Source organism: Idiotropiscis lumnitzeri, chromosome 7 (assembly GCF_059441095.1).
Source record: "Idiotropiscis lumnitzeri isolate Australia: NSW breed Sydney's pygmy pipehorse chromosome 7, RoL_Ilum_1.0, whole genome shotgun sequence".
In the NCBI taxonomy this organism is placed as follows: domain Eukaryota; kingdom Metazoa; phylum Chordata; class Actinopteri; order Syngnathiformes; family Syngnathidae; genus Idiotropiscis; species Idiotropiscis lumnitzeri.
In genome coordinates, this window is record NC_142397.1 from 19099923 (window position 1) to 19124446 (window position 24524).

The 24524-nt window shown below is 40.0% G+C and overlaps 1 protein-coding gene across 1 annotated transcript in view; it reads right to left on the reverse strand.

Moving 5' to 3' along the window:
* Nucleotides 1-322: 322 nt before the first annotated feature.
* Nucleotides 323-24524, reverse strand: part of sorl1 (sortilin-related receptor, L(DLR class) A repeats containing) — a 71483-nt gene continuing 47281 nt past the window's right edge. Inside the window, exons 29-48 of the mRNA XM_088300401.1 lie at nt 24063-24194; nt 23764-23898; nt 20132-20284; nt 19609-19776; nt 16535-16663; nt 12965-13091; nt 12480-12649; nt 12076-12188; nt 11606-11710; nt 11447-11513; nt 10466-10548; nt 10300-10390; nt 9288-9481; nt 8360-8479; nt 7997-8161; nt 7085-7259; nt 6144-6250; nt 4713-4905; nt 2995-3207; nt 323-2702 (exon numbers count right to left, since the gene is read on the reverse strand). Of these exons, the coding sequence (XP_088156527.1) occupies nt 2635-2702; nt 2995-3207; nt 4713-4905; nt 6144-6250; nt 7085-7259; nt 7997-8161; nt 8360-8479; nt 9288-9481; nt 10300-10390; nt 10466-10548; nt 11447-11513; nt 11606-11710; nt 12076-12188; nt 12480-12649; nt 12965-13091; nt 16535-16663; nt 19609-19776; nt 20132-20284; nt 23764-23898; nt 24063-24194 (2708 nt within the window). The 3' untranslated portion in view covers nt 323-2634. The remainder of the gene's footprint in view (nt 2703-2994; nt 3208-4712; nt 4906-6143; nt 6251-7084; nt 7260-7996; nt 8162-8359; nt 8480-9287; nt 9482-10299; nt 10391-10465; nt 10549-11446; nt 11514-11605; nt 11711-12075; nt 12189-12479; nt 12650-12964; nt 13092-16534; nt 16664-19608; nt 19777-20131; nt 20285-23763; nt 23899-24062; nt 24195-24524) is intronic.

Sequence of the window (24524 nt, forward strand, 5' to 3'; positions counted from 1 at the left end):
TGATGCGCTATTGTGAGGTCATCAGTCTGTTTAAATGTTTCTTTGAATGTATCAAGATTTGAATTTGCCATCACATGCTGACCAACCAAAATATTAAAAGGGTAAAATAAATGGACAGTAAGCATCAAATGTTTTAAAATGTTGACACTAGGCTTTTGGAATATTTTGCTTCCCAAGATTTTTGTGCTACACATTTTGTGTGTCAACTGTCAAAGCAAAGTAAGTTATCTTAGTTTATGATGTAAAGGCGCTCTAATCAGTTGACTCATCAGATTTAGCACACTCCAGCCACATAATGTTCAGAATAAAAGTGATCGTAAAATGATATTTGAATCACCTTTATTCAGCATAAGTGATTTTTAAACACCTCACACTGTTTCTTAAACATTTTTTCTTGCAACCTCTGATATAAGCAAACAAGACATCAATATCATCAAAGATGGCCAAGGCCAGAAATCCGTGCCAAACAACATTTCGAAGCAAACTTTTTGACAAGTGTTGACAAAGACGGGTGGGGCGCAAATGGCCAAAAACAATAATTACACTTTGTACATGAGTTTAAAAAATTGCTTAAAAGTGTCCCCAAAAGGCGAATTGGAAAGGAGCAGTGATTTGACAAAACTGAACAAATGCCCTGGGAAAAGCATCATCTTTACCTTTGTGACTTTGTGTATGCATATGAGCGGTATTGTTTTCTAACATACATATTGAATAGACGCCTGATGAGTCTTATAAGGCATTATGTGGTCAAATGCAAACAAATATGACATCAAAGTAATATTTAAAAAAAAGAATTCCAGAGAGCAAACATGAAATCATTGCCAGAAAAATCAAGTTAAGGCAAAGACTACACAAATAGCTAAGGGGGGAAAAGTGGGTCCATAAGACCCTGATGATGCTGGAAATGTTTTGCTGGCCTATCTGTTATTATAATTGGGCTCAGCTCAGAGGAAGCTGTATGCAGAAGCATTTCCACACCAAGACAGACAAACACAAAAGAGCTTGTGCTGACCACTGTGGAATGGTTGCTTACAGACCCACTGTAATAAAAACGAAGAATGAATCACAGAGTGTGCATAAAAGTCACAGGGAGTGATGGTAGAAAGAGATAAGTAGAAAATACATTCATGAAAACTTCTTAACAGGAACAAAAACACTTCAAAATCAAGCACAAGACCCAACGGCTCAAGCCCAGAGCTACATATAACATTTCAGTTAAAAGACTACCATACAGTCGGGAGACAGACACGGGGGGTATGTGGCGTGGGTGACTTATTTTGGAACACTTGACACATTTCAGGACGTGCAACAATGAACTTGTATACGCACGGTCCTTAAAAGTTTTTTAAAGTTACTTCAAACTTAACCTATATTAGTATTAAGCCATGCAGACGAGCTCTGATTTAACTCAGAGAGGTGCATGTAGGATTTAGAAATTGTTTTTTAATTTGTTTGAATGAACTATGCAGAGCAACAAAAATCACTCATTTAAAATTTTTAAGATAGAATTGAATCTCTCGAGGAAAGAAATGTTCATTTCCACTATGAATCAATCAAAGGTTGATTTAAATTAAATAAAAAGTCTGCATGATTTAATTCCAGTATAGGCTGTAGTTGATTTGGAGAGTGGGGTGGCTCAGTGAAAATTTAATTTTAACACTGAGCGTAATTCCTAACAGCAGCTACAGTCCGCATTCTACTTAGACAACAGGTGGACAAGCAAGCCTTACCCCGTCGAGGATGATGATGGTGGTGCTTCACTGGTACCCAAAACAATTCCCTGAGAACTCCAAACACGTCGACTACATTTATGGCAAAAAGCTGGGGATGATCATATCCACTTGTGAAAGACTTAAAAATCAAAATATACAGTATATTTTACAAAATAATGCGCTGCAGCATTACAAAGATAAGATGTAGTAAAAGCCAATATTTACAGATAGTTCTGATCAATTCAGGTGATGCTTAAGAGGGACAATCAAACTCCCAAAAGCTTGGAATTAATTATCCAATCATCTTGGCACGTGTCAACATACAAACACAAACAACTGTGTGCTGGTGGTGAGAAAAAAAACTAAACAAGTGTATCTATGTAACTAAGCAGTCATGAGAGTGTTGTGTTAAATGCATGTTTAACATTCAGTTTGTTCCCAAACAGTATTCAAAGATGTGGACAATTCAAATTCTACAGGTGACTCTTCTGACTGCCCCCAACTGGGCATAAACGGTGTATGCTGTGATCTGTTGCTGTATAAACATACATTTGCCTTTTTTTTTTATTCATATATTTTTTATGCGTACCCATGTATTTGTTTGATGTGCATTTGGATGTTTTTTGCATTCTATGACTTAAGTCTCTGGATGCTTATTTTGGCTTTAAGCAATGAAGCTCTCAAAAGGGGGCCATTGTTCCATGTCGTACTCAACAAACGCTAAACTCTTCACAGTATGCCTCAGTGTTCAACACAACCTCCATATATACTTTTTTTTTCTTATAAAAAAATAAGTTATTGCGCATCCAAAAAAGTGCATTGTATATTTGAAAAATATCTATCTCTCATTTCTTCATGTTCCTTTCTAATTGGGTGGCTTCCTGTCAACAGGGTGCAGGGAGGGGAAAAGAGAAGGGTGGCGCTACGCGATGACCATGGGAACGTCGTCTGAGAAGCCACTGATCATGGGGGCATCTTCATCATCATCCACTGGGGAGGAAAGAGAGCGATAAAGGTCAGACCGGGGAAAGTCATTTGTTGACTTAGTGATATAACCTGACTTGAAGGACAATATCACAGATAGCTTTATACTTCCGATAAGGCTGAAAACGTCAAAGGTTTGTCGTAAAATATGCAATAATAACCTTCGACCTGGGTTACTAGTAGTGGGGGAAAAAGTTTGATTTTGTAATATATTACAATAGCGATAACAAAAATAAAGGTGATGATAATGATGACGATGATAAAAATAATACAGAACGAAACCATTCAACTTTCTCACCTAATTCATCTCCAGAGGAAAAGATGGCAGAGCCGAGGCGGGAGTTGTAGTGGGAGTTGGCGAAGGCGGTAAAATTGTTCTGGAGTCGACGGTGTCTGAGGTAGAGCACCACCAAGCCGCCACATACTCCCAGCAGCAGCAAGAAGAGGACAGGAACCACGACTGCCGCCATGTCCTGGGAGTGGCCTTCACTTGGCGAGGCCTCACTCTCTCCTGCAAACACAAAACAAGCTCGTCTTCGTTAACTTGTTACCTCTTCCAAGTTTTGCAAACAACATGGATGGAACTTGCTCTCAACAGTTTGGAATGATAGTTAGAATCAAAATAATAATGATATCATTAAAGAAATGTCATATCTAAGTATGATTCAATCCAAATGTAATGTAATGTAACAATGTTTTATAAACTGGAGGGAAACTAACCCAAAAGCAAACAGTAAAAGAACACAGTTGCAGTAAAGGCGTCGCAGAGTATCACTAGAGATGAAATCCCGCTTCTGGTGTGGATACACTCTAGATCCAAAGGATTTTCAACCAAATATTAAAAAGTAATATGATTGTTAATTTGAACCATTACTTCTGGTCCCTAAAAAAGTAGGAGGCACAAAATAGTTGTAATTCCTACGTTTAACTGATATTATAAATAATAGTGACAGTGATTATTGGGGCCGATATTTGGCATTTTGCCGATTATCTGCCTATTTTTTCTTTTTTTTTAATTTAAAGGCAGATAAAGTAAAAGTAGGTTTATTTTGGCTCGCTGCAGCGCACTTCTCCTTCACTCTGCTGTGCTCGTGGGCCCTGCCTGCACATGCAGATTTCCCCGCCCGCAACAGCATCTGATCGGTTCCTTGTGCAGCCAATTTGCCTGTTTTCTTTACGCACTACAGGAAAGGTCTCACGAGCAGAGGAAGGTAATATAGATGGACTTTGCCCAAATTTAATAAATGTCAGTCTACAACAACTCACAACCACTTGTAACATTATGATGAGCCCTGTTATGTCAAATAAACATAAGGGGTGGTTGTACTCGCCACAGTAAGATGCGTTGCCTTGAGGCTAAATCTAATCACTCCTCCTCAATGACACATTGCAGAGGTAATTTGCTACTTCAATGACATGTCTCCAGATATAAGTAAAGTTGACGATAATACAGACAAGGAAATGGTGATAAAAGTAAGAAGTGATTTATTATTATTTCCGAAGATCAAAAAAATGCTTTAACATGTTGTTAATGACTAAAGTTGTTTAATAAATATGGGATTAAAGGCATTTAAACTAAATCAAGTTTTGGAGTTTTTATTGTTCCAAATTTGGACACAATTTTTCCCCTTTTTTCTACAAATGAGTATCGGCTTCAAATATTGGTAATTGGCCTCCATGACTAGTAATAATCGGTATCTGCCCTGAAAAAAAGCATATTGGTCTGTCACTAGTAAATATATCCTCAAATTATAGCAGTCTGCAGTTAAAACACATCTTTGCTTCAATTCATCCATTGTGGTGGTGTTAGGAGCCCAAAAGATGAGAATTATATCAATGTCCAATATTTAATGACTGACAAAGTACTGCTTTAGCGCGTCTTTTTGCCTAGTACCTATGTTGAAGTGAGTTGAGAAGGTTCACAACACAATTCTAACCCTTTCTGGAGGCGCAACAGGTACTCTCAGTTTCACTAGTGGAAAAGTGGGAGTTTGCTGTAGTTGTGTTCCCCAGTACCTGCTCTAAGCTCGTTATACAGCAGTAGTGCAGGCTCGCCACACAGTTGGTTGTTGAGCAAGCAGCGGGCCTGAACAGAGAATGTGTAGTTGTGTCCCATCTGCAAGCCATTGATGCGGAAGTAGGTCTCTGTTGTGTTTCCGAGAAATGTTGTCTTGTTGGTCAAACTTTCGTACACATGCACTTCGTACCCCTGTAAACAATAAGCCATGGTCAACAATTAGTGAATATGAGACAAAGGCTCACACTCTAAAATACAGAGAACACTCAGAAAATATTGTGCTTTGGTGGTCACAATTTCGAATTTCAGAAAGAATTTTAGCCCCAGAAAAAGCCCACATCAGAGACCCGAGCATCACCCCATCTCTACTAAATACAGTGTTGACGGCGCATTGCATATCGCCCTTGGGACACTGGATGGAGGAGCCGTCCAGAAGTTCTTCTACATGACCTCATCGAATTCCTCCTAGGCCTGAGTTGTTTCCTCTGTGATCACCGAAACATTTGCTTGGCCAGCCAGTGCCCACCAGCTGCCTCCCGAGTTCCAGAGGCCAAAAAGGCTCGATAGGACTCGTTCTTCAGCTTGTCACTGCCGGTATCCACTACCAGGTTTGGGGGTTGTTCCTCCCAATTATGCCCTTCCAGGCCACTTTATCATTACCCACGTGAGCAATGAAGTCAACCAGCAAAATGATGTTGTCCCCAAAAGGAGCACTCTTGAGCACTCCTTCCAAGGACTCTAAAAAGGTGGGTATGCTAAATTGCTGTTCGGTGTATTAGCACAAACAACAGTCAGGATCCGTCCTCCCGCCCAAAGGCGGAGGGAGGCTGAACCTCCTCCCCCTGAGTAAACCCCAATGTATAGGAGCTAAGGCAGGGACAATAAGTATGCACCTGCTCTGCGTCTCTCACCGTGGTCAATTGCAGAGTGGAAAAGATTCAAACCCCTCTCGAGAGGACTGATACCAGTGTGTGGAGGCGAATCCAACTACATCAACTGTAGTGAGAACTTCTCTGCCTCGCACACCAGCTCAGGCCATTTCCTGCGAGAGAGTTGACATTCCATGTTCCCAGATTGGAAAGCCAAGCACCCCGCCTTTGGGCATAATTCACTCAAATCCATGCCGCTCTGTCACTAATTTAAAACATTTGGGGGACTGCACAGTTTTGTTAAATCCAGGATGAACAAGTAAAAACAAAATAAAATAATTCACCTTTCAAAATGGTTCCTTTAAATGTAAGGTGCACTGGATTTAAAAGTCTTTAGATGGAAAGGTTTTTTTTCCACCGAATGGACTGATCAAAAAATTTATTAGTTTGAACTCCAAATAAAATAAAATACTAACGGATCAATTAAAAACTCATGGGTTTTTTTCTACTTCCATAGCAATGATTCACATTCTAAAATTCTTTTCAAAGCTGTTTTCTCACCCTGCTGTCATTGAAAGCCTTCTCTTTGACTGCTATGCTCTTCCAGAACAGGAATATGTGGTCATTCTCGGTCAGTATCTTCAAGGCCTCGGGAGCTGGAAGTGGAACTGCAACATAAGGAAAATCAAAAGCCAATAAAGACAAATACAAAACAAACATGACCAGTGAAGACAGTAGTTCATTCTACAATGGAACAAACACTTTTTTAGCCTTAAAAAGAACATAAAAACGTTTAGATATTGTTTTACCAATTACAGAACCAAACACCCTGGTAACTACCCAGTGCTGGCAACCTCACCTTATGTTATTGACTGGAGTTCCAATCAATTTGTCAAAGAAAATATATGTTGATATATGCTTAATACTTACTTTAATTAATTTGCTTGAATGAATAGACTCAATTTTCCACATTAACATGATTGCATTACATTATGAATTGACAAAAATAGAGACCTTGGCAGTTCGTGCAAAGACACCCATCACGCAATTCAAATGAACTGTGAATAGCGCATGTAGGTATGAGTAATCTGGCTCCAGCCAAACTCTCTCGTTCGCTACTTCTTGACAAGCAAGAGCTCTTAAAGCAATTTGATGCATTTTTCGGCAATTTTGTAATGGTGATTTGTTCAAAAGCTCTTCTCTTCACGGTCCACACAGATGAGCGGAAGAGGGGCATGTATGAAAAAGAACCTCAGCTCCGGGTGTGCCCTATCATAACTGCGGACACCCCAAACTCAGCAGCAGGGCAGCAGTGGGACGGAACTCCATCTGACCAAATCACCGCACCGGTGCTATTTATTTATTTTTTTTTGTAGTTCCTGCTGCTTTTGATTATCTCTACCTCCTCATGGATGGCAGTTGGCCAAGTGTGGAGATGACAGTATGTATTCACAGATTAGGTGTTCCACTTTATCACAAATGAACATGATGTTGTCGCGTACCTGTGCTGAGGGTGAAGCTGGCTTCCTTGCTCATGTTGCGGAGACGGACTGAGATGCTGTAGCGTCCTCCAGGCTCCAGACCTTTTAGCTGGTACTCCACTGTGTTGTTCTGGGTAGCTACTTTGTAATCCCGCTCCATCTTGCGAACGGCATCCCACACATGGATTGCATATGTCTAAACGGGAAGACCAGAGACGCACGACGGTACAATGTTTTTCTTAGCATATAACTGTGTGGGATCTTCATCTCTCATGTCAGTTACATACATGGCAGACTCTACTTACCAGGAGAATTAATATCAATGCAAAGAATTTAGAATTTGACAACAATTCAGAAAGAAAACATCTCTGACACACCTGATGACATTTAAAAGCATTACTTTGTACATTTGCCAAGAAGGTTGCCTTCACAAAAGTGTGCATCTCAGAATGTATTTTATCAAGACAAAATGAGTAATATAAATGTAATAGAAATATATGAAGAAACAGATTGGATTATTTAATGCATACTATATGTTTATGTTAATTCATCGTACAGAAATGACATATTTCATGTTAGATTATAATTTTTTTCCTTGATGCCCTCCTTATTTGCGGAAGGTAGAAACTTGGAACCCAATGTGTATATTAAGAAACAAATGGGATTGTTTTTGTTTTTCAGAGTATCAGTGAATAATGTGTGAATTAGGGTACGGGAGTGCCATTTTGTCATCACTATTTCTATATATACAGAGATCTCTGCCTAGGGCAGCAAAAAAATGGTATGTAAAGCTTAAAGTAACACATTAGTAAAGTCACAATTATATTAAATATTTCTAGGCCATAAATATAAAACAATCAAATGAAAAACATTGGAATGGTGAAACATTTACAACGTGCCTATCATAATCATAACAAGAGACGAGAGCTGTACCAGAGATGTGTTTGGCGTGTCATATGGTGGCTGCCACTTAAGTGTGGCCTCTGTCTTGTCCACTTTCACACGGTGGAGATTCCTAGGTGGGAGCCGTTCATTGGGAATCATTTTGACCACAACGTGCTCAGATGGAGGACCCAAGAAGGGAGAAACAGCTCGCACCTAAAGCAGAAATAAACCAAAAGGCAAATATTAATTGACTCAAGATTTCTCAGACTACGCTCATGTGGGAGAAATACTATCTAAGGTACAGCATAAAAGAGGCAAAATAAGTACCTTTCATCACTACACAGCTTCAAGAATTTAACTAGCATGAAATAATCTGAACAGCAAAAGGAAGCTTCCTTGTGGAAGACTCACCAGAAAAAGATACTGCTCGCCACTGTCCACAGTGATTATCAGATCGGTAAGCGTGGTGCGGACCTGACGGGGACTGTGGTACAAATCCAGAAACGATGTAGCATAGAACACCCCATACACCTTGGAAATGAACATACACATTAGCACCATCATTAAATCTTTTTTTTTTTTACCATCATTAAATCTTGAATCTTAAATTGAAAAGAGCATTACTAATACGATTATGATGTGACATAATGTACACTCAACGGTGAAAACCAGCTCATTCTTGTTGATCCAAAACAAGACCTGTGTCAGAGTGTTTGCATACTCCGTTTTGATCAAACCATCTTGTACTTACTGTATGTTGTGAAGGACAAATGATGACTTTGGATACCATTTTTTTTCCAACCGATACCAGTACCGATGATACACTCTTTGAATACTTACCAATACTGAGTACAGATACCTGTAGTACTTTTCATATATAAAATTTAATTTAACACAATGGCAAAACAATTGTGATCAAAGACCTTTCTTTCCGACGCAGGTGATGATTTACCCATGTGTCAAATTGTCGTAGCATAGCGGAAACTACTGCAGAGTTGAACTGACTCAAAGTTACAATTAGGGTTTGTTTTTTGTTTTTTTTTGCCTTTAGCATCGGCTGCCTTCTTGACGACCGGATATCTTACAATAAGGCCGGTGTCAGAATCCCTAATATATAAACACACTGAGATTGAGTTTCCACCTAAGGCGCCCAAACCGAAAGATACATCATTGCTTGAGACACCAGACAAACAAATCAACAAATCAATTTTACTCATCAAAAACTGGCTACTTATTTAGCCTGCTCTACTCAAAACAGATACAGATATATTTTAAAGTATCTTTTAATATTTTTTTAATATTAATATTTTATTTTCGTTATTTAAGTTCTGCAATGTACCTGCGCAGATTGTCCAGTGGTGATGGTCCAGCTGCAGTCCACAGCAGTTTGGTTGAGGGCTCGGGCTTTGAGCAGGGGCTGGTCTGGCTGGACGCCAGTCGTCTGATGATGAGACAAGGCTGTGGCACTGTCACCTATACTGGTGTGAGCCCAAACAGCCACCTCATACACTGTCCCTGCTGTCAGATTCATTGCTAAAGTTTGACAAAGAAAACATGATGAGCATTTCAGGTGATTACAATTTTATCTCACATAATACCACAACAGTCGTGTAGAGTAGTGATTCTCAAACTGTGCTGTATCATTTATTGGTAGGTAAATCATTTAACATGTCCAACGTCCATGTCTTTTTCAATTCCTGCGAATGGTTCTCAACTAAACAGGTTAAAATTTCACATGGAGGAACTAAATTTTCGAGTGAAATGAAAGGAGATAATCATTATTTCCAAATACCGCGTACACTATATTTTTGGCCACACTTTTTTTCATAGTTTAGCTGGTCCTGCGACTTATCCTCAGGTGCGACTTGTATATATTAAATTTAGATCTTGGGCTGGCAGACAAAGTCCCGAGTCCTTAATCGTGTTCATGGCAGCGAATTAAATTCCAAACTCCCGCTTTTGACTACGTAAAAGTTTTCTTTTTAGTTTAAAATGTCTTACCTTAATAAGAATCTCATGTTGTATTGTAACCAAAGGTAGAATACATAAATAGTACATCCTTCTTGTGGTGGATGCTAGATGCTAAACGAGTGAGCAAGCTGGGGAGACATAACCTTCATTTGTCGCCGGGAGAGACGGAGGATTACGGAGTGGGGATTTTGGATGCAAGACCGAGCTCTATTATTCTTGGTCTCAGTTATTGTTAAGAAAAAAATACCCAAAAATTCAACTTAAATGTTTTATTTCTTCTTCTTGATTATGATTATTTGACTGGTGCGACATATATCTATTTCTATTGTAAAATATGTGCCTTGTCGCGACAAAAGATTGGAAACACTGCCATAGAGTACCTCTGAGGATCTTCTGTGTTACTGTGTAGTTCTTGCTCTCCTTCATGTGCGAGTCAAACTGCCAGGACAGAACCACGATGTACTGTTTTACCTAAAACACATGTACACGCACATCAGTTAATTAGGGGACAAACTGTATCTTTGTACGGCACCTGCCTACACCTACTTCATACTGGGAATTGAGGCTGAATGATAGGCTCATGGACTCTGCAGTGATACTGTCGACGATCACAGAAGGAGGAGGCAGAGCTGCACCAAAGCAAACGTAAATGAAAAAAACTGAGGATGATACACAACCGTCAATATGTCCACATCAGCAGAAGGTGGCAGGATGGAGCAGCATTTCAAAGTGAAGTGTGTGTAAACCAGGGGTCTCAAACTCGCGGATGATAGTTTGCGGCCCCCGCCTTATTATGAAAGTTTAATGTTCGTGCGGCCCGCGAATTTGATATGACTGTGCCAGTCTGTAGTTATAAAGCTTTAATTACAGTGTAATTAAAGCTTTATAACTACAGAAGTAGGCCTACTCATCCCAGAACTATGGTTTATGCTTAGGATCTCTGCTATTTGACAAGATTTTGATTTGATTGACAGGAGACCCATGCGCGAACAGGATGTGCAGTCTGACGGAGCTTTGCATCAGCACTAGCACAGACGGGACTAATTATAAAATGTAGGATTACCTGGTCACAGTGGATAAAATTGAACCGCGGATTATTGTTGGGCACATCTTCAGCTTTAAAACGAGGGTAGGATTGTAATTTTTTTTCGATGTTTTAGTAGGGGTTTGATTGATGAATGTTCCACTCAGGTTCAGGACAATTCATGTTCAGAAGAAGATTAAAGAACTGTTAATACAGACATTTGACTCATTATTATTATTATTATTATTATTTATTACTGATTAATTTTCTTATTAATTCCTTATTTATTTTCTTATTAATTCCTTATTTATTTTCTTATTAATTCCTTATTTATTTTTAAATCTTATTTTGTGTTAAAAAATACAAATAAAGACATTTGAGAAGATTAGATTTTTTTTTTTTTTTCTTGCGGAAAACCTGATGCGGCCCAGCCTCACCCAGAGTCTGCCTCTAGTGGCCCCCAGGTAAATTTAGTTTGAGACCCCTGGTGTAAACAATCTCACCTTTCAAAGGAGTGATGGATTTAACTTCAGTCCAGTTTCCCAAACCTCGGCTAGTCACAGCTGCCACCTGAAAAAAAGTCACAAAATTGTATACAGTAAATTGTATGTACTGTAGAATATTACTAGAGTTTGCAGAGATATGCGAGTGTCGTGGTTTACCCTGAACTTGTACTGCATGTTTGGCTGTAGCTCCTTCACCTCTGTGCTTGTTGTGGTACTTCTCTGGGATGTCCACTCAATGCCTGCTTGTTCACTGTACTCAACCTGAAAAGGAGCACACATAAACAGACATGCGTCTTTAAATACTGTCTTCATTTAGACTTTTTCTGAGTTGAACTCATCACAAATTATAGGATACAGATTTTATTTTTACCAAAATTTAGATTGCTAAAAGCATTTATTGTATCGTAAATTTAGATTGCTAAAAGCATTTATTGTATCATAAACAAAAACTCCGACACCATAGAGGTAGAAATATGTATTTTATGAAACAGTACGTCAGGTTTGTACAACCCATCCCAAAGTCACGAAAACATGGCAAAAGATTTTTTTTACTGCGGATGGTTTCGTTAATTTTTTTTAGTTATTAGACTTTTCATAACTTTTTAGAGCAAAAAAAACAAACTTACAATATACTCTCGAATGAGGCCATTTCCTTTGTCAGGGGGACTCCAGGAAACATCAACTGTGCCATCCTTACTATTATCACAAGACAGCTGCAGGTTCCTGGGAGCCTCAGGCACTGCAGAGAAGACATATTTTCTGAATATAGCTGCCATGTTTATCTTGTTTCAGATTTCATTGAGCAAAAAAAAAAATTAACAGTTTTGGATGGACAATTTGATTTTTTTTACAATTACAATTACGATTGCAGGCAAGCAGGTGGTTTGGGAAAATTGTGAAAATATCATGACTTAAGAATTGAGCAAGTGAAACATTAAACGTTCTACTTTCCACAATGCCTTGAGCCTGAGCATGAGGTAGGGCATTTGTAAAGGAACATCAGATAATGAAAAAAATGATTCAGACTCACATTCTTCTGGTGTTCTGACTGTGATCATCTCATTGGTCTTGTGCAGCGTGCTGAGACACTGCGTGAGCACTTTGACTTGATAGGTTGTGTCTGGTCTCAGGACAGTAAGTACGTAGCTGGTCTTGTTACTGTGAGTTTCCATGATGATCCACTGTTGGGTGCCTACAAGCCTGTCACAAATAAACATATGCTTAGAGACAATCATGACTTCCTAGTAATGATTGATGCAAAGGCAAACTAAGATACCACTGGTATTTACCTTCCTCATTTTCTGGTCACGGAAGGTGTTTATGAACGTAATCATAATTACTCAATTATTACAGCAACAACAATTATTATTATTACTCTTACTTTTATTATTATGGTGAGAACATACATACATAACACATACTTAACAATATAACACAGCAAGATACCGTCACTCTTCCATTAAAAGGAAAAAGAAAATCAACTGTCAGTCAAAAGCCAAATACAGGGGTACCCACCTGTAGTAGATGAGATAGGAGCAAGAGTCCAGGGGAAGATTTTTCGGACGAGACCATGTTAGAGTGATGGCACCCAAGAAATCTGGCTTCCATTGAAGGTTCTGGACTTTATAGGCCAGGGTATCCGCTGGAATGAAAGTGAGTTGACCTCAGCTGCGATTTGGATTTGTACAAGTGAAATACAATTTGCACATCTGTCTGTATTCAGTCATGCATGTAAATAATGGATAGACAGACAGGCAGACAGACAAAAGTCAGCTGGGTTGGGCTCCAGCCTGCTTCCCTCATCTCGCGGCCCACGTGAGGATAAGCGGTACAGATAATGGATGGATGTTTAAGTACAGCACTTTCATTTCTTTTTTTTTTTTACACCGCAGGTGTTGTTAAATTAGAATTAGAAATCCCTTTATTGTCATTGTACTCAAGTGTGCAACGAGATTAGATTGCGAAATAACTGAAGTTGAGTTGAGCTTTAAATTATTAGATATCTGAATCATTACATCAATTTTGTCAATTACATCGGATTCTGTTAAATTCACACTTTTGCCTCTGCAGGCAGATTGTTATTGTCATCAAACAACAAATGATTGAACAATCCAGAGTTCAATGCTTTTCAATTAGCGGAGAGTTTGTTTTCTCCGACTTGAACGTCATCTTGACTCGTGACGTCATCTTGACGTAAACGCAGGTTGGCATGAATGAACAAAAAGGCTCTTTTTTTCTTTCTTTCTTGCCAAATCCTGTAGTTCTAGTCTAAGTCAAGTCAAGTCACTTCGATACCAAGTCCCATGTAAAGTCACGTCATTTTTCCATTTTTATGCAACCAAAGCAAAAAATAGCACTGGACAATACCAAACTACTGTACTCATTAGGCGGAATATACAAAATTAATAAATTAGCAACACTTTTTAAATTAATGCTCCTTAACTAGCGAGTGAGAAATATATATTTATATATATATATATATATATATATATGATAATGGCTATCAGCTGATTATCACTTACCGTATTTTTACGGCCACGCGCTTGCATCAAAGGGCGCAACACCAGTGGAGGGTGCTATTTCCGTATTTAATGCATATACTAGGCGCGCCGCACAACAAGGCGCTAGCTCAGCCGCTCGCACTAGCTCAGCCGCTCGCGCTAGCTGATGCTAGCTCAGCCGCTCGCGCCTGAGTCGCGCTAGCTCAGCCGCTCGCGCTAGCTGATGCCAGCTTGCCAAGACTCAATCCCCTAAGGGATCGTTGCCAGATGTCATGAAACTATAGGTAGTCACTGCCAATAACACTGGCTCTAACCAATAAAAGGTGTCTTGGCAATAGTCTACTAGACAACGTCAGGGGCGGGACTTCACTGATCACCACACTCCTTAGTCACGGTTTCAAATCAAAACCAAAAAAAAACTCAGCATACAAGCAAACAATGAAACAAAGAAATAAGATTAACACAAAACATGTATCTCTCATGCCATCTATATACCCAAAAGAAATAAAAATAACACAAAAAGATTATAGCATTGGCTTCTTGGGAGCCACTCAGACTCAGCCAATCACATGGCTGTTTAGAGAGATGTGCTGTTGTGCTTTGGGCTTTTTGCAGTCTGTTGTCTAAACCTGGGACGTTTCTTGCTTGCAATAACATAAATGATAAGACAGACTACAACATTGTGGACAGCTGCCCTTTTGTCCAGCTTCCTCCTACACCATCACCCAAACACCATAGTCACATAATGTATAAGTCACGGTCAATTAGAAGCATAGATGACTCAGACTTTGTCCAGCAGGGTGTGCTAACATGCACTCCGAACATCCCAATGAGTAAAAGGGTTGATGGTCGCGAGTGATGCTTAGTCCATATAATGGGTACGTCGCTTTACAAGGCGCTTTGTCTGTTTTGGGGAAGATTAGGGACTTTAAAGAGCGCCCTATGGCCCGGAAAATACGGTAAATGGACAGAACTAACAAGGCGTGGTATCAAACACTATAGAGCAGAGGTATTCAATTAAAAGTCACAAAGGTCCATGACTAAAATTTCTTCCAATTAAAAGGTCCGAACCAAAGTCCAACTTCCCTTAATGTCTCGCCTATGTTCACATTTTTATATAATTTTAATATTTAGTCATTTTCAACAGAGCGCACTTATATACTAAATATTTAGCAATGTTCCCATTAAACACCTTTGCCAGTCAAACAAATATAAGGCGTTTATTTCACATTCAAGAAAATGTGGCTCCAGGAACTTAAAGGTGCCACTTTCAGAAAAAACAGTAAAATATCTCCTGTAGAAATATATCAAGTGCTAAGCATTGAGTTAACATCTTTTACCTTTTTTTTTTTAAATCAAAGAGTAATCAGCCTATAAAAAAAAAACGGAAAACCTAATTATCCAAGGAAAACAGGTCAACATGTTCAGTACACAATCAATAAAAATGGCTGTCCTCATAAAAAACTAATTCAAAATGAGCTTCGACAACACCTTTTCTTTTGAATATTTTTTAAGTTTGTGACTGCCCTGCCAGTGATTTAAATCTGGGTTGGAACGGAGTCAGGGCCATTGGGATTTGGTAGATTATTTTTACACATCTGGCCTTTGTGTTTTCCTTTAAATAATGTTTATGCAACCGTATTTAAGCACTCCTTCACAACTTCCCCCTCACTGAATGTTTTTTTTTTTGTTTCCCCAAAATCCATGATACTTTTAGTGAACATTCGTTTACATGCCGCTGGGCTGTAAACGAAAATGTAAAAATCTGTTATACTGCACTCGAAGTTCAATGTTTTTGCGTGCCCTCACCTCAAACTTCAGCGGATAATTTTGCACAAAAGGGCGGTGCTTTGTTTCGTAGTGGCGCTTCGCAATGTTGCGACGGTTTCGATGATGCACACTGGTTTTGAATCGGCTGCAGTCAGAACGAAACTACATTTCTCCGTCCGTTCATTTAAAACAACATGCATCGACCTTGCTAACTTTTTAGCAAGTCATACTGTCAGCAGCACTCTCTTCCAGTCTGCGGCGCAATTGGCAGTGGATCGTAAACAAAAGATTTGATTGACTCAAATCAGTGACGCCTTTTCCGTATTAACTAGAATTGCAGCTTCAACGTTTGCGAATGCGCCCCGAAAAATATTCATCATAGATTGGTCATGGGTCCGGTCCGAACCATCTGTTAGTCCGGATCCGGACCGCGGTCCGCCATTTGGTGATGCCTGGTATAGAGAAACTGAAGTAGAACGTTAAGGATTTATGGATGAGAAGGAAAATAGAATTCTTAATTGTGATTTGGCTGAGGAAACTGATTAAGATTTGGTTGAAACAAATACAGTATGGGGTTGGGAGGGTGCTGGGGCCTAAACTCACCTGAATGCAACACATTGGCTAAAATGACAACTAAAAACAGCTGTACCATCTTCTTAGCTTCTTTCTCGAGTGTTGCGCTCATAAAATTAACTGTCATTAATAGTTGACATAGTAATATTATTTTCAAAAATTGATCCAATTATCACCCAAAAAAACAATTACTGTAATTCTTTCACACACTATATAGACTTCAACATCAGCATGAACTTACAGGTGCAATTGTCCTCGTCGCTGTGGTCGGAGCAGTCTAAAAAGCCGTCACAGCGCTCTTCATCCAGAACACAGGTTTCACCATCAGCACAGCGCGTTCCGTTCACACAGAACAATGGTCCGCGGGTGGCTGTGAAAAGGTGATTGTTTTCTTTATGTTGAATCCTGTGCATCTAACCATGACATATGCCTAAGATTCGCTATTTTAAAACACAACCATTTTGCAGGCTAATATGGTATATTTTACAGGCTTTTTGAAGAAACACAAATGGCATACTAGTAGTGATGCAATGATATGCAAGACTCACTGCACAACATCTTCACAGTATTAGGACTACATTTGGGTATTATTGCTGTGTTGTAAACATAAAATAACTTGAGCTTGTCATCTGCGACATGAAACAAATCTGTTGTCAAGTCTAGACATTGTTATGTCTAGAAATAGCAAACCAGTGTGATGAAAAATAACTATCAGAATAGATTTAAGGGACTCATGATATTCCAAATAAGGTCAAACTCGTGATGTATGAGCTAACTGCAAATGTGACTGCGGTATTAAAAATTCAAGCTTTCAATAACGGCTAAAGCTGTCTGTCGCTGGTAATGAGCTTTTTTGTTCTTTTTTGAGGGACTCCAAAGCAGGCAATGCCTCATTGAAAGAATGATTGGCAGCTTGCAGCAATCATTAAACGAGCCTCTTCTTTAAAGTAAATTACCAGAGGCTAGTCACTTTTTTTCCCTCTCATTCTCAGCTGAGCAGAGAGGGGACGGGTGACCAGAGCAGACAGAGGGAGGGTGATGCAATAGTGCAATCACTCAATCAATATATATACATACATATATAAAAAAATAACATGGTGCCAGCGTTAGCCCCCCAAGGATAACATGAGTAGCCTACAGGTCTGTGATGGGACACTGTGACTTACTAAGAATAAATAGAGGAGGAGTGTGTTAGAATGCAGAATAACCTTCTATTGACGGTTTGTGTTTGAGGTTTCCTGGACGCCGTACTGTTGTAAAATGCAATTTGGCAGTAATCATCCCATGTCATTAACCCTAGTGCCCGACTCCTGATTGGTTAAGAATTGTGGCGCAGTTATCACGCCTGCATTGCAGGCGTAAATCAGCATTTTGTACGCATAGCGGAGAGAAACCGCAAGCGTAAAACCAATTTTGTGCGTACACATGGAAGGTCTTGTCCATGCGAAACACATTTTTGTACGCCCAAAACATGCTTTTTGTACGCGGTATTTACCATTACGCACACGCGAAAGTCATTTTTGTACGCGGTGACCTCCGTGCAGTGACTTAATGAGATTGCGTATGCGGTATTTGACATTAAGTTTACGTAATTGTGGCATAAATCTAATGCCATACGTACAGCCATTCTCTGGCGACCGCGCTCGTCAAGATTTAGATTCTATTGTGCAGATTTCCATGCACAATAAAATAATGGCTCAAAACAGTGAAATATCTGATACTTGCAGCGAGCATTTATCAATCACACAAAAGCAAACAAGTATGTGTGTTATCTTACAAAACACATTCGTCGGCATGACTACTTCTTCTATTTCTTGTTCTTCTTTTAAGTCTTCCATTTCTTCTACTTTTTTATGGCGGTTGTCAAATAATTTGGTGTATAACCACCATCTTCTGAAATGGCGTGTGTGTGTGTGACAATATTCAATGATTTTAATTAGGGCTGGGCGATAAACCGAAAATTTACCGTTACCGAAATTTATTACAATGACCGAAATCATTTTGCCCATGTCGCTAAATTCGGTGTTTTAAAAAAGAAAAGAAAAGCCTTTTCTGTCTGCGGCATTGTTCATGCCCCTTTAAGACCGCTCCAGCGCCTCTAGTCACGTGACTCCACCCATCTGATCGAGAAAGAAAACAGACGTAGCTGTCGTAGCTGGCGATTCAAATCCAGAAGCTTTTTCACCACCCACAACACAACCATGCTGTGCTAAAAGTTCAAAGTGAGAAGCAAGGTTGGACAAGTGACAACAGCCCATTAACGGAGGCGACACCATACGAGAGAACGTCTCAGAGGTGGACGCAATAGCCTAGCACATAGCTAAAGATAAAGCTCCTCTAGTTACAGTGGCGCGCACAGGATTTAAACGCTTCATGAAAGCCGTATTTCCCGATATGGGCTACATCGGGCCGGGAGCTTAGACATGTCAAGCATTTTGCATCTACATCCAACTTGTGGTCGGGTCGAAACATGGATCCCTGATTGAGCCTGACTGTGCATTACATCGACGTCAAGTGGCGACTGCGCACCAGAGTACTCGAGACGGCACATTTCCCCTGATGATGCACACTTGTTTATTTGGCTTGCATTGACATTTTCTTTCATTTTATTTAGCATTTTTTTTTATTTGCCATTATTTACATCATGAGAGCATCTTGGCGCAATCTATTTGCAGAAAAAGATTTTGCAAGAGGTACCCTTTTTCTTTGTGACATTGTTCAAGTCATGCAAAGCAAGCTATTTGGAATGTTTATACAAATGATTTTTGTACTTTTATTTTTCATTGAAAGTAATGTGTACCAGTTGGTTAATTAAAAAAAAACAGTCAATATGCATTTCCTGCATTTATTTAGATTTTAGTCCACGGGGGGAATTTATCGTGCATTTATCGTTATCGAGGTAAAATTGCTCAATTTCTCACGATATTGATTTGAGGTCATATCGCCCAGCCCTAATTTTAATATTATATAACATTGATATTGATATCCTTTTTAAATTATCATTCCTTCTTTTATTCAAATATAGATCGGATTGGATCAGGCATACTTCAAATCCTCCGTTAGTTATGCTGCAGTAGGGCTTGACTGTTAGGGAATTCCCCTTGACTCAATTCATTCTATCCTTTCTTCTACTGTGAATGTGCTTATGTGTGTGTGTGTGCGTGTGCGTGTGCGTGTGGGGGTGCGTGGGGGTGTGTGCGTGGGTGTGTGGGCGCGTGGGTGTGCGAGTGCGTATGTGTGTGCTTGTTCGTGTTTGCGTGCGTGTGTGTGCGTGTGAGATGGTAGCATTGTTTGAAGCAGTACCAAGAGACTTACGACAAAAGGCCTCATCAGAGGCATCCTGACAGTGGATCTTGCCATCACAACGCTGCCAGTCAGGGATGCAGTGATGTAGATTGCGACACTGAAACTGACCCTGACTGCAGCGACCATGGGATGAGGGGCCCTGAGTGGAAACTGGTATCTGTGTCACAGAGCCATTAACTGCACAAAGAAGAAAAAAGAAAATGCATTGTTGTATGTTACCAATGATTTCCAGACATCGAATACATGTCACATAATACACAAACACATCATGAAGCGATAGTTACGTATGGCCACCGTTCTATTAATCCCAAATGATCGCCAGAGATGGTGCCTAGTAGAACGGACCATCACTTCGCGCACCTGTTGTGCAAGTATGCTGGGACCACTAATGACATTGTTGGTAAGCATACTCTAAATGCGCTTGTGAGAAGGGACATTCCGTGCTGTTAGGCACCATCTCTGGGCGACAGCAGAGATGATATAGGACCACAACAGCCTCTAAAAAGGGGCAACACAGTTAAACTAGTTGTACCTGTGGGACATCCCAGCTCATCACTGCCATCAGGACAGTCAGCATAGCCGTCACAAACCCAAGCGTTGATGATGCAATTTCCAGTGCCACAGTGGAAGCGGTTGGGGGCACACGTCGAATGCGAGGGGGCCACAGTTTGAGCCCCTGCTCCACCTGGAAGGTGGTTTGCTTTGATTAATTTAGGCTGACTGAATGTTCATGTTTGAGAAATGAATACACTGAGATGATTTACTGTTAAAATGAAAAGCGAAATTTGCATTGATAATTTTATTAAACTTGCGATTGGCTGGCAGCCAGTGCAGGCTGTACTCCATCCACTGCCCAGAGACAGTTGGGATAGGCTCCGGCACACCAGCAGCCCTCGTGATGATAAGCGGACCGAATAATAAATGGATGAATTTTATTAAGCAACATTTACCGTATTTTCGCAGCCATAAGGCGCACTTTAAAGTCCTGAAACTCGTCCAAAAAAGCCAGGGCGGAGCGCCCATTATGTGGACCAAGTGCCGACCGCTGGGCTAACTGCGAACATTAACGGCCTGCACACTGCTTATATAGAGAGAAGGCGGGCGTGGCTAACGACAGCAGGCGGACGTGAGAGGGGAGATGGGCGTGAATGACAACGCAAAGGCACGCCCCCAGTGCAAAGCAGCCCCCAATGCCCCTATATGGGCAAGCGTGTCTGCTAGCTCTGTTGTTAGGGCTTTCGCAAAAGCCGGCATCATGAGGAGCCGCACGCAGCAGCGACACGGGGAATCTGACAATGACGAGAGGGAACCTGGCGTGTTTTTGGGAGAACTTGCCCAGCAGACGATTTTGATGGATTTGTGGATGATGACTGATTAACAATAATGAGAGTACATTGTTAAATAGTTCAATAAAATACAACCAAACTCAGTTTTGCTCCTGTTGCCTTTTTAAAAACAGCTAGCCACGCTAGCCAAGCTATCTTCTGTTTTAGTGTGAATGCATGTAAACTAAGGAATTGTATGGTAGGCTGGGAGGCGGAATTTTGCTGGGCCTCCACTCTTATGCTATTCAGTTGATTTGGGTGATAGTTTTAGTTTTGATGTAACACCGTGACCGCACATCGTTTGTTGATTAGTGACTTGCTCACACCGGCATTGTGTCGGCATCCCATCTGAGGGGCTGCGCGGCAACGAGACGGCGAGGCAGACTGATAATGACTCTCGTGTTTGGTGGAGAACGTGTCCAGCTGTTTATCTTGGATACACAAGACAAGGACTTGGTGAATTTTTGGATGAGGACAACTTCTGCACGTTGTTAAAAGCTAAAATAAAGTACCACTGAACTCCCGCTGCCATTTTAAAAACACGCTAGCGTGACTGAGCAGCCAGCGCGACTGCTCGGTTGCTCGGTTCTGTTTGCGCCCAATGATACGGTGCGTTCTATCGCGTCTTTTGGCCGTAAAAATACGGCAAATGTCATTCACTGTAGATGGCTTTTTTTCCCCAACATACTAATGAGACAAAAAAGGTAGAGAGATGTCACTCAGGTTTGAGCTGAAATTTGAATTGAAATGAATTCACATGGTTTGTGTCTACGACAAGACGCCCGAGTAGTGAGCATGTTTGGCTCACAACTGAGGTTTGACGTTTGAATATCGGCCTTCCCGAGTGTAGTTGGGATACTTTCTTCATGCTTGAGTCAGATTTCTCCTGGAATGTCAGCTTCCTCCCACGTCCCAAAATCACGCATTAGAGTCTCTAAATTGTCCGTAGCTGTGAACATGAGTGTGGATTTTGCTTGTCTAAATGTACACTGTGATTTGTACACTGGCGGTTCTAGACAGTTTTACGATGAGTAAATAGAAAAAGTGTTTTGATAGAAATAAATTCAAATTACTGAACCTAAATTAAACTAAAATTATTATATTTGGGAACTGTAAAAAAAATCTGAAACTATCCAAATACTGATCGATGGTATCAAAACATCCATCAATCCATTGTCTGTACCGCTTCTTCTTACTAGGGTGTATCAAAACATGAAATTTGAAAAACATAAACTATCAAGAAGCATTTCTGATATTACCATATTTCAGAATCAGAATGCCCTTTATTATCATTAGATTGGAGAGCTCCCCTCCTCAGTGCAAATATGGATAATAAAAATAAGATAATAATAAATAAAGTAAATAAAAATAAAACAAAAAGAGTGTTGACAAAGTGCCCTGGCTTCCACATTATGTTGCAGTTCTACAAGGCAAAGTATTTGAATTACTGTTCAGATATCTGGGGAAATACATATAAATACATATCGGTTCCTTACAACCGTTTTGCATTCATCAGAAAACAGGCCACCAGAACAATACATAATGTAAATTTTAAAGAACACAATAATAAATGAATCATAGAGATTTAAAACCTTAACCAGCAAAATGAAAAAGAGCGTTTGTATTCGTATTTATGGAGTTAAACTTTAGAATTAGCTAGTACAGAAAAGCCTAAACGCAAGACAGATTAAAAACAAATATAAAGACATCATTTGAACTAAGTATAGAGACTTCAAAGTCTATATCATATGGTTGCATTATGACAAGAAACTTGTAATATTTATATACAATGTCCTATAATATTTACATATTAGAATGTTATATGTTCATTAGTTGGAGCCGATCCCAGCTATCTTCGGGCAGTAGGTGGGGGACACCCTGAATTGGTTGCCAGCCAATCGCGGGGCACACAGAGACGAACAACCATCCGCGCTCACACTCACACCTGGGGCAATTTAGAGTGTTCAATCAACCTACCATGTATGTCTTTGGAATGTGGGAGGAAACCGGAGTACCCGGAGGAAACCCATTCAGGCACAGGGAGAACATGCAAACTCCACACAGGAAGGCCGGAGCCGGATTCGAACCCTGCACATCTGAACTGTGAGGCTATCGTGCTAACCAGTCGGTCACCATACCGCCTTTTCTTATTATAATTATTATTATTTTTATTATTAATATTATTGTCATTATGAGAGAGAACGAGAGAGAGAGAGAGAGAGAGAGAGAGCTATATAGTTGTGCTTTTGTGGTACATAATGTAGTACAAAAAGGAGTTTCCATAGTATTGTTTGCAAAATATCATTTAGTATAGCCATGGAGCAAGCCTCGATGTAAGCTAGATAGCACGACCGCAGTCCCTCAATAAACATCTAAAAATAGGCTGTCACACTTGACAGACCATTTGAACATATTAGATATAGCGCAACTATAACTATATACTATCGCTTTACTGTTTGTAATCCACCTGGGAAGGTCAAGTTCAATTGACTCTTTTTCATCTTTTTTTTTTGATCCAGTCATTTTTTTCTTGAAAGAAGGGAGGATTATAGTGGCAATACATCCTAAGAAAACTTTCTATACACACTATGGAGATAATATACTTAACGGAACATTTTTAATTTATTATTGTTAGATTCATTGACAATAGTATGGTCGTAACTGGGGTGGCAAAACATTTGGTAATGGAAGCAGCGCTTTCTTCCTTTTAAAGAATAAAAAGAAAAAATATTATAGTGAATAAGATTACTAATAAAATACAATAAAAAAATAAAAGCCAAATTGTCAAGCTCTTTGGATATTTTGGGATAATGTGAAATGAAAAGAGTGGCGCATGTACCTGTGCACTCAGATTCGTCAGACCAGTCCCCACAGTCGTTCTCATCATCACACTTCCACCATGTTGGGATGCAGCGTCCACTTTTACACTCAAACTGGAAATACCTTGAGCAGCCAGGAACCTCAGTGGGAGCAGCTACAACACACAAGGAAACAGAGAAAGTGAGCTTTGTGCTACTCACAACGAAACACTAAATAGGAGCACAATTACGACGGGCATCTTTTAATGAATCACAACTGTCTTTGTGTACTGTATTCCAGATTATTGTCAGAGGAGTACACCAGTAAACTCTTCCTCACCACAGTTGGCTTCATCAGAGTAGTCACCACAGTCGTCCATGCCATCACATTTCCACTCCAGGCTAACACATACTCCGTTGGCACACTGAAAGGTATATGCATCACACACTTTGCCGAACTCTGATGGAGTGGCTGAAAAAGAAGCAAAAACGGTGTCAGTAGGTTTAATAATTATGTACAACATAGTGTATATTTACTGATAAAGGCTTTTCACAAATGCACATGAGATGGACAGAGCCACTGCACCACAGGAAGTGTGAAATGGAGAACACGTTGAACTGGTCACCCATTTGCAGCGACAGTCTTCGGTAAAGACTTTCTACAAGATTTTGGATTGTGTTCGGGTTTATTGTCCATTCATTTAGAAGTCACAGATCCTGGGCAAGAGGGCCGGTCTGATAATTTCTGTTCTAATTCAAAGCAAATAAATTTGGTGGGATCCACAGACCTGAGGCAGAGGGC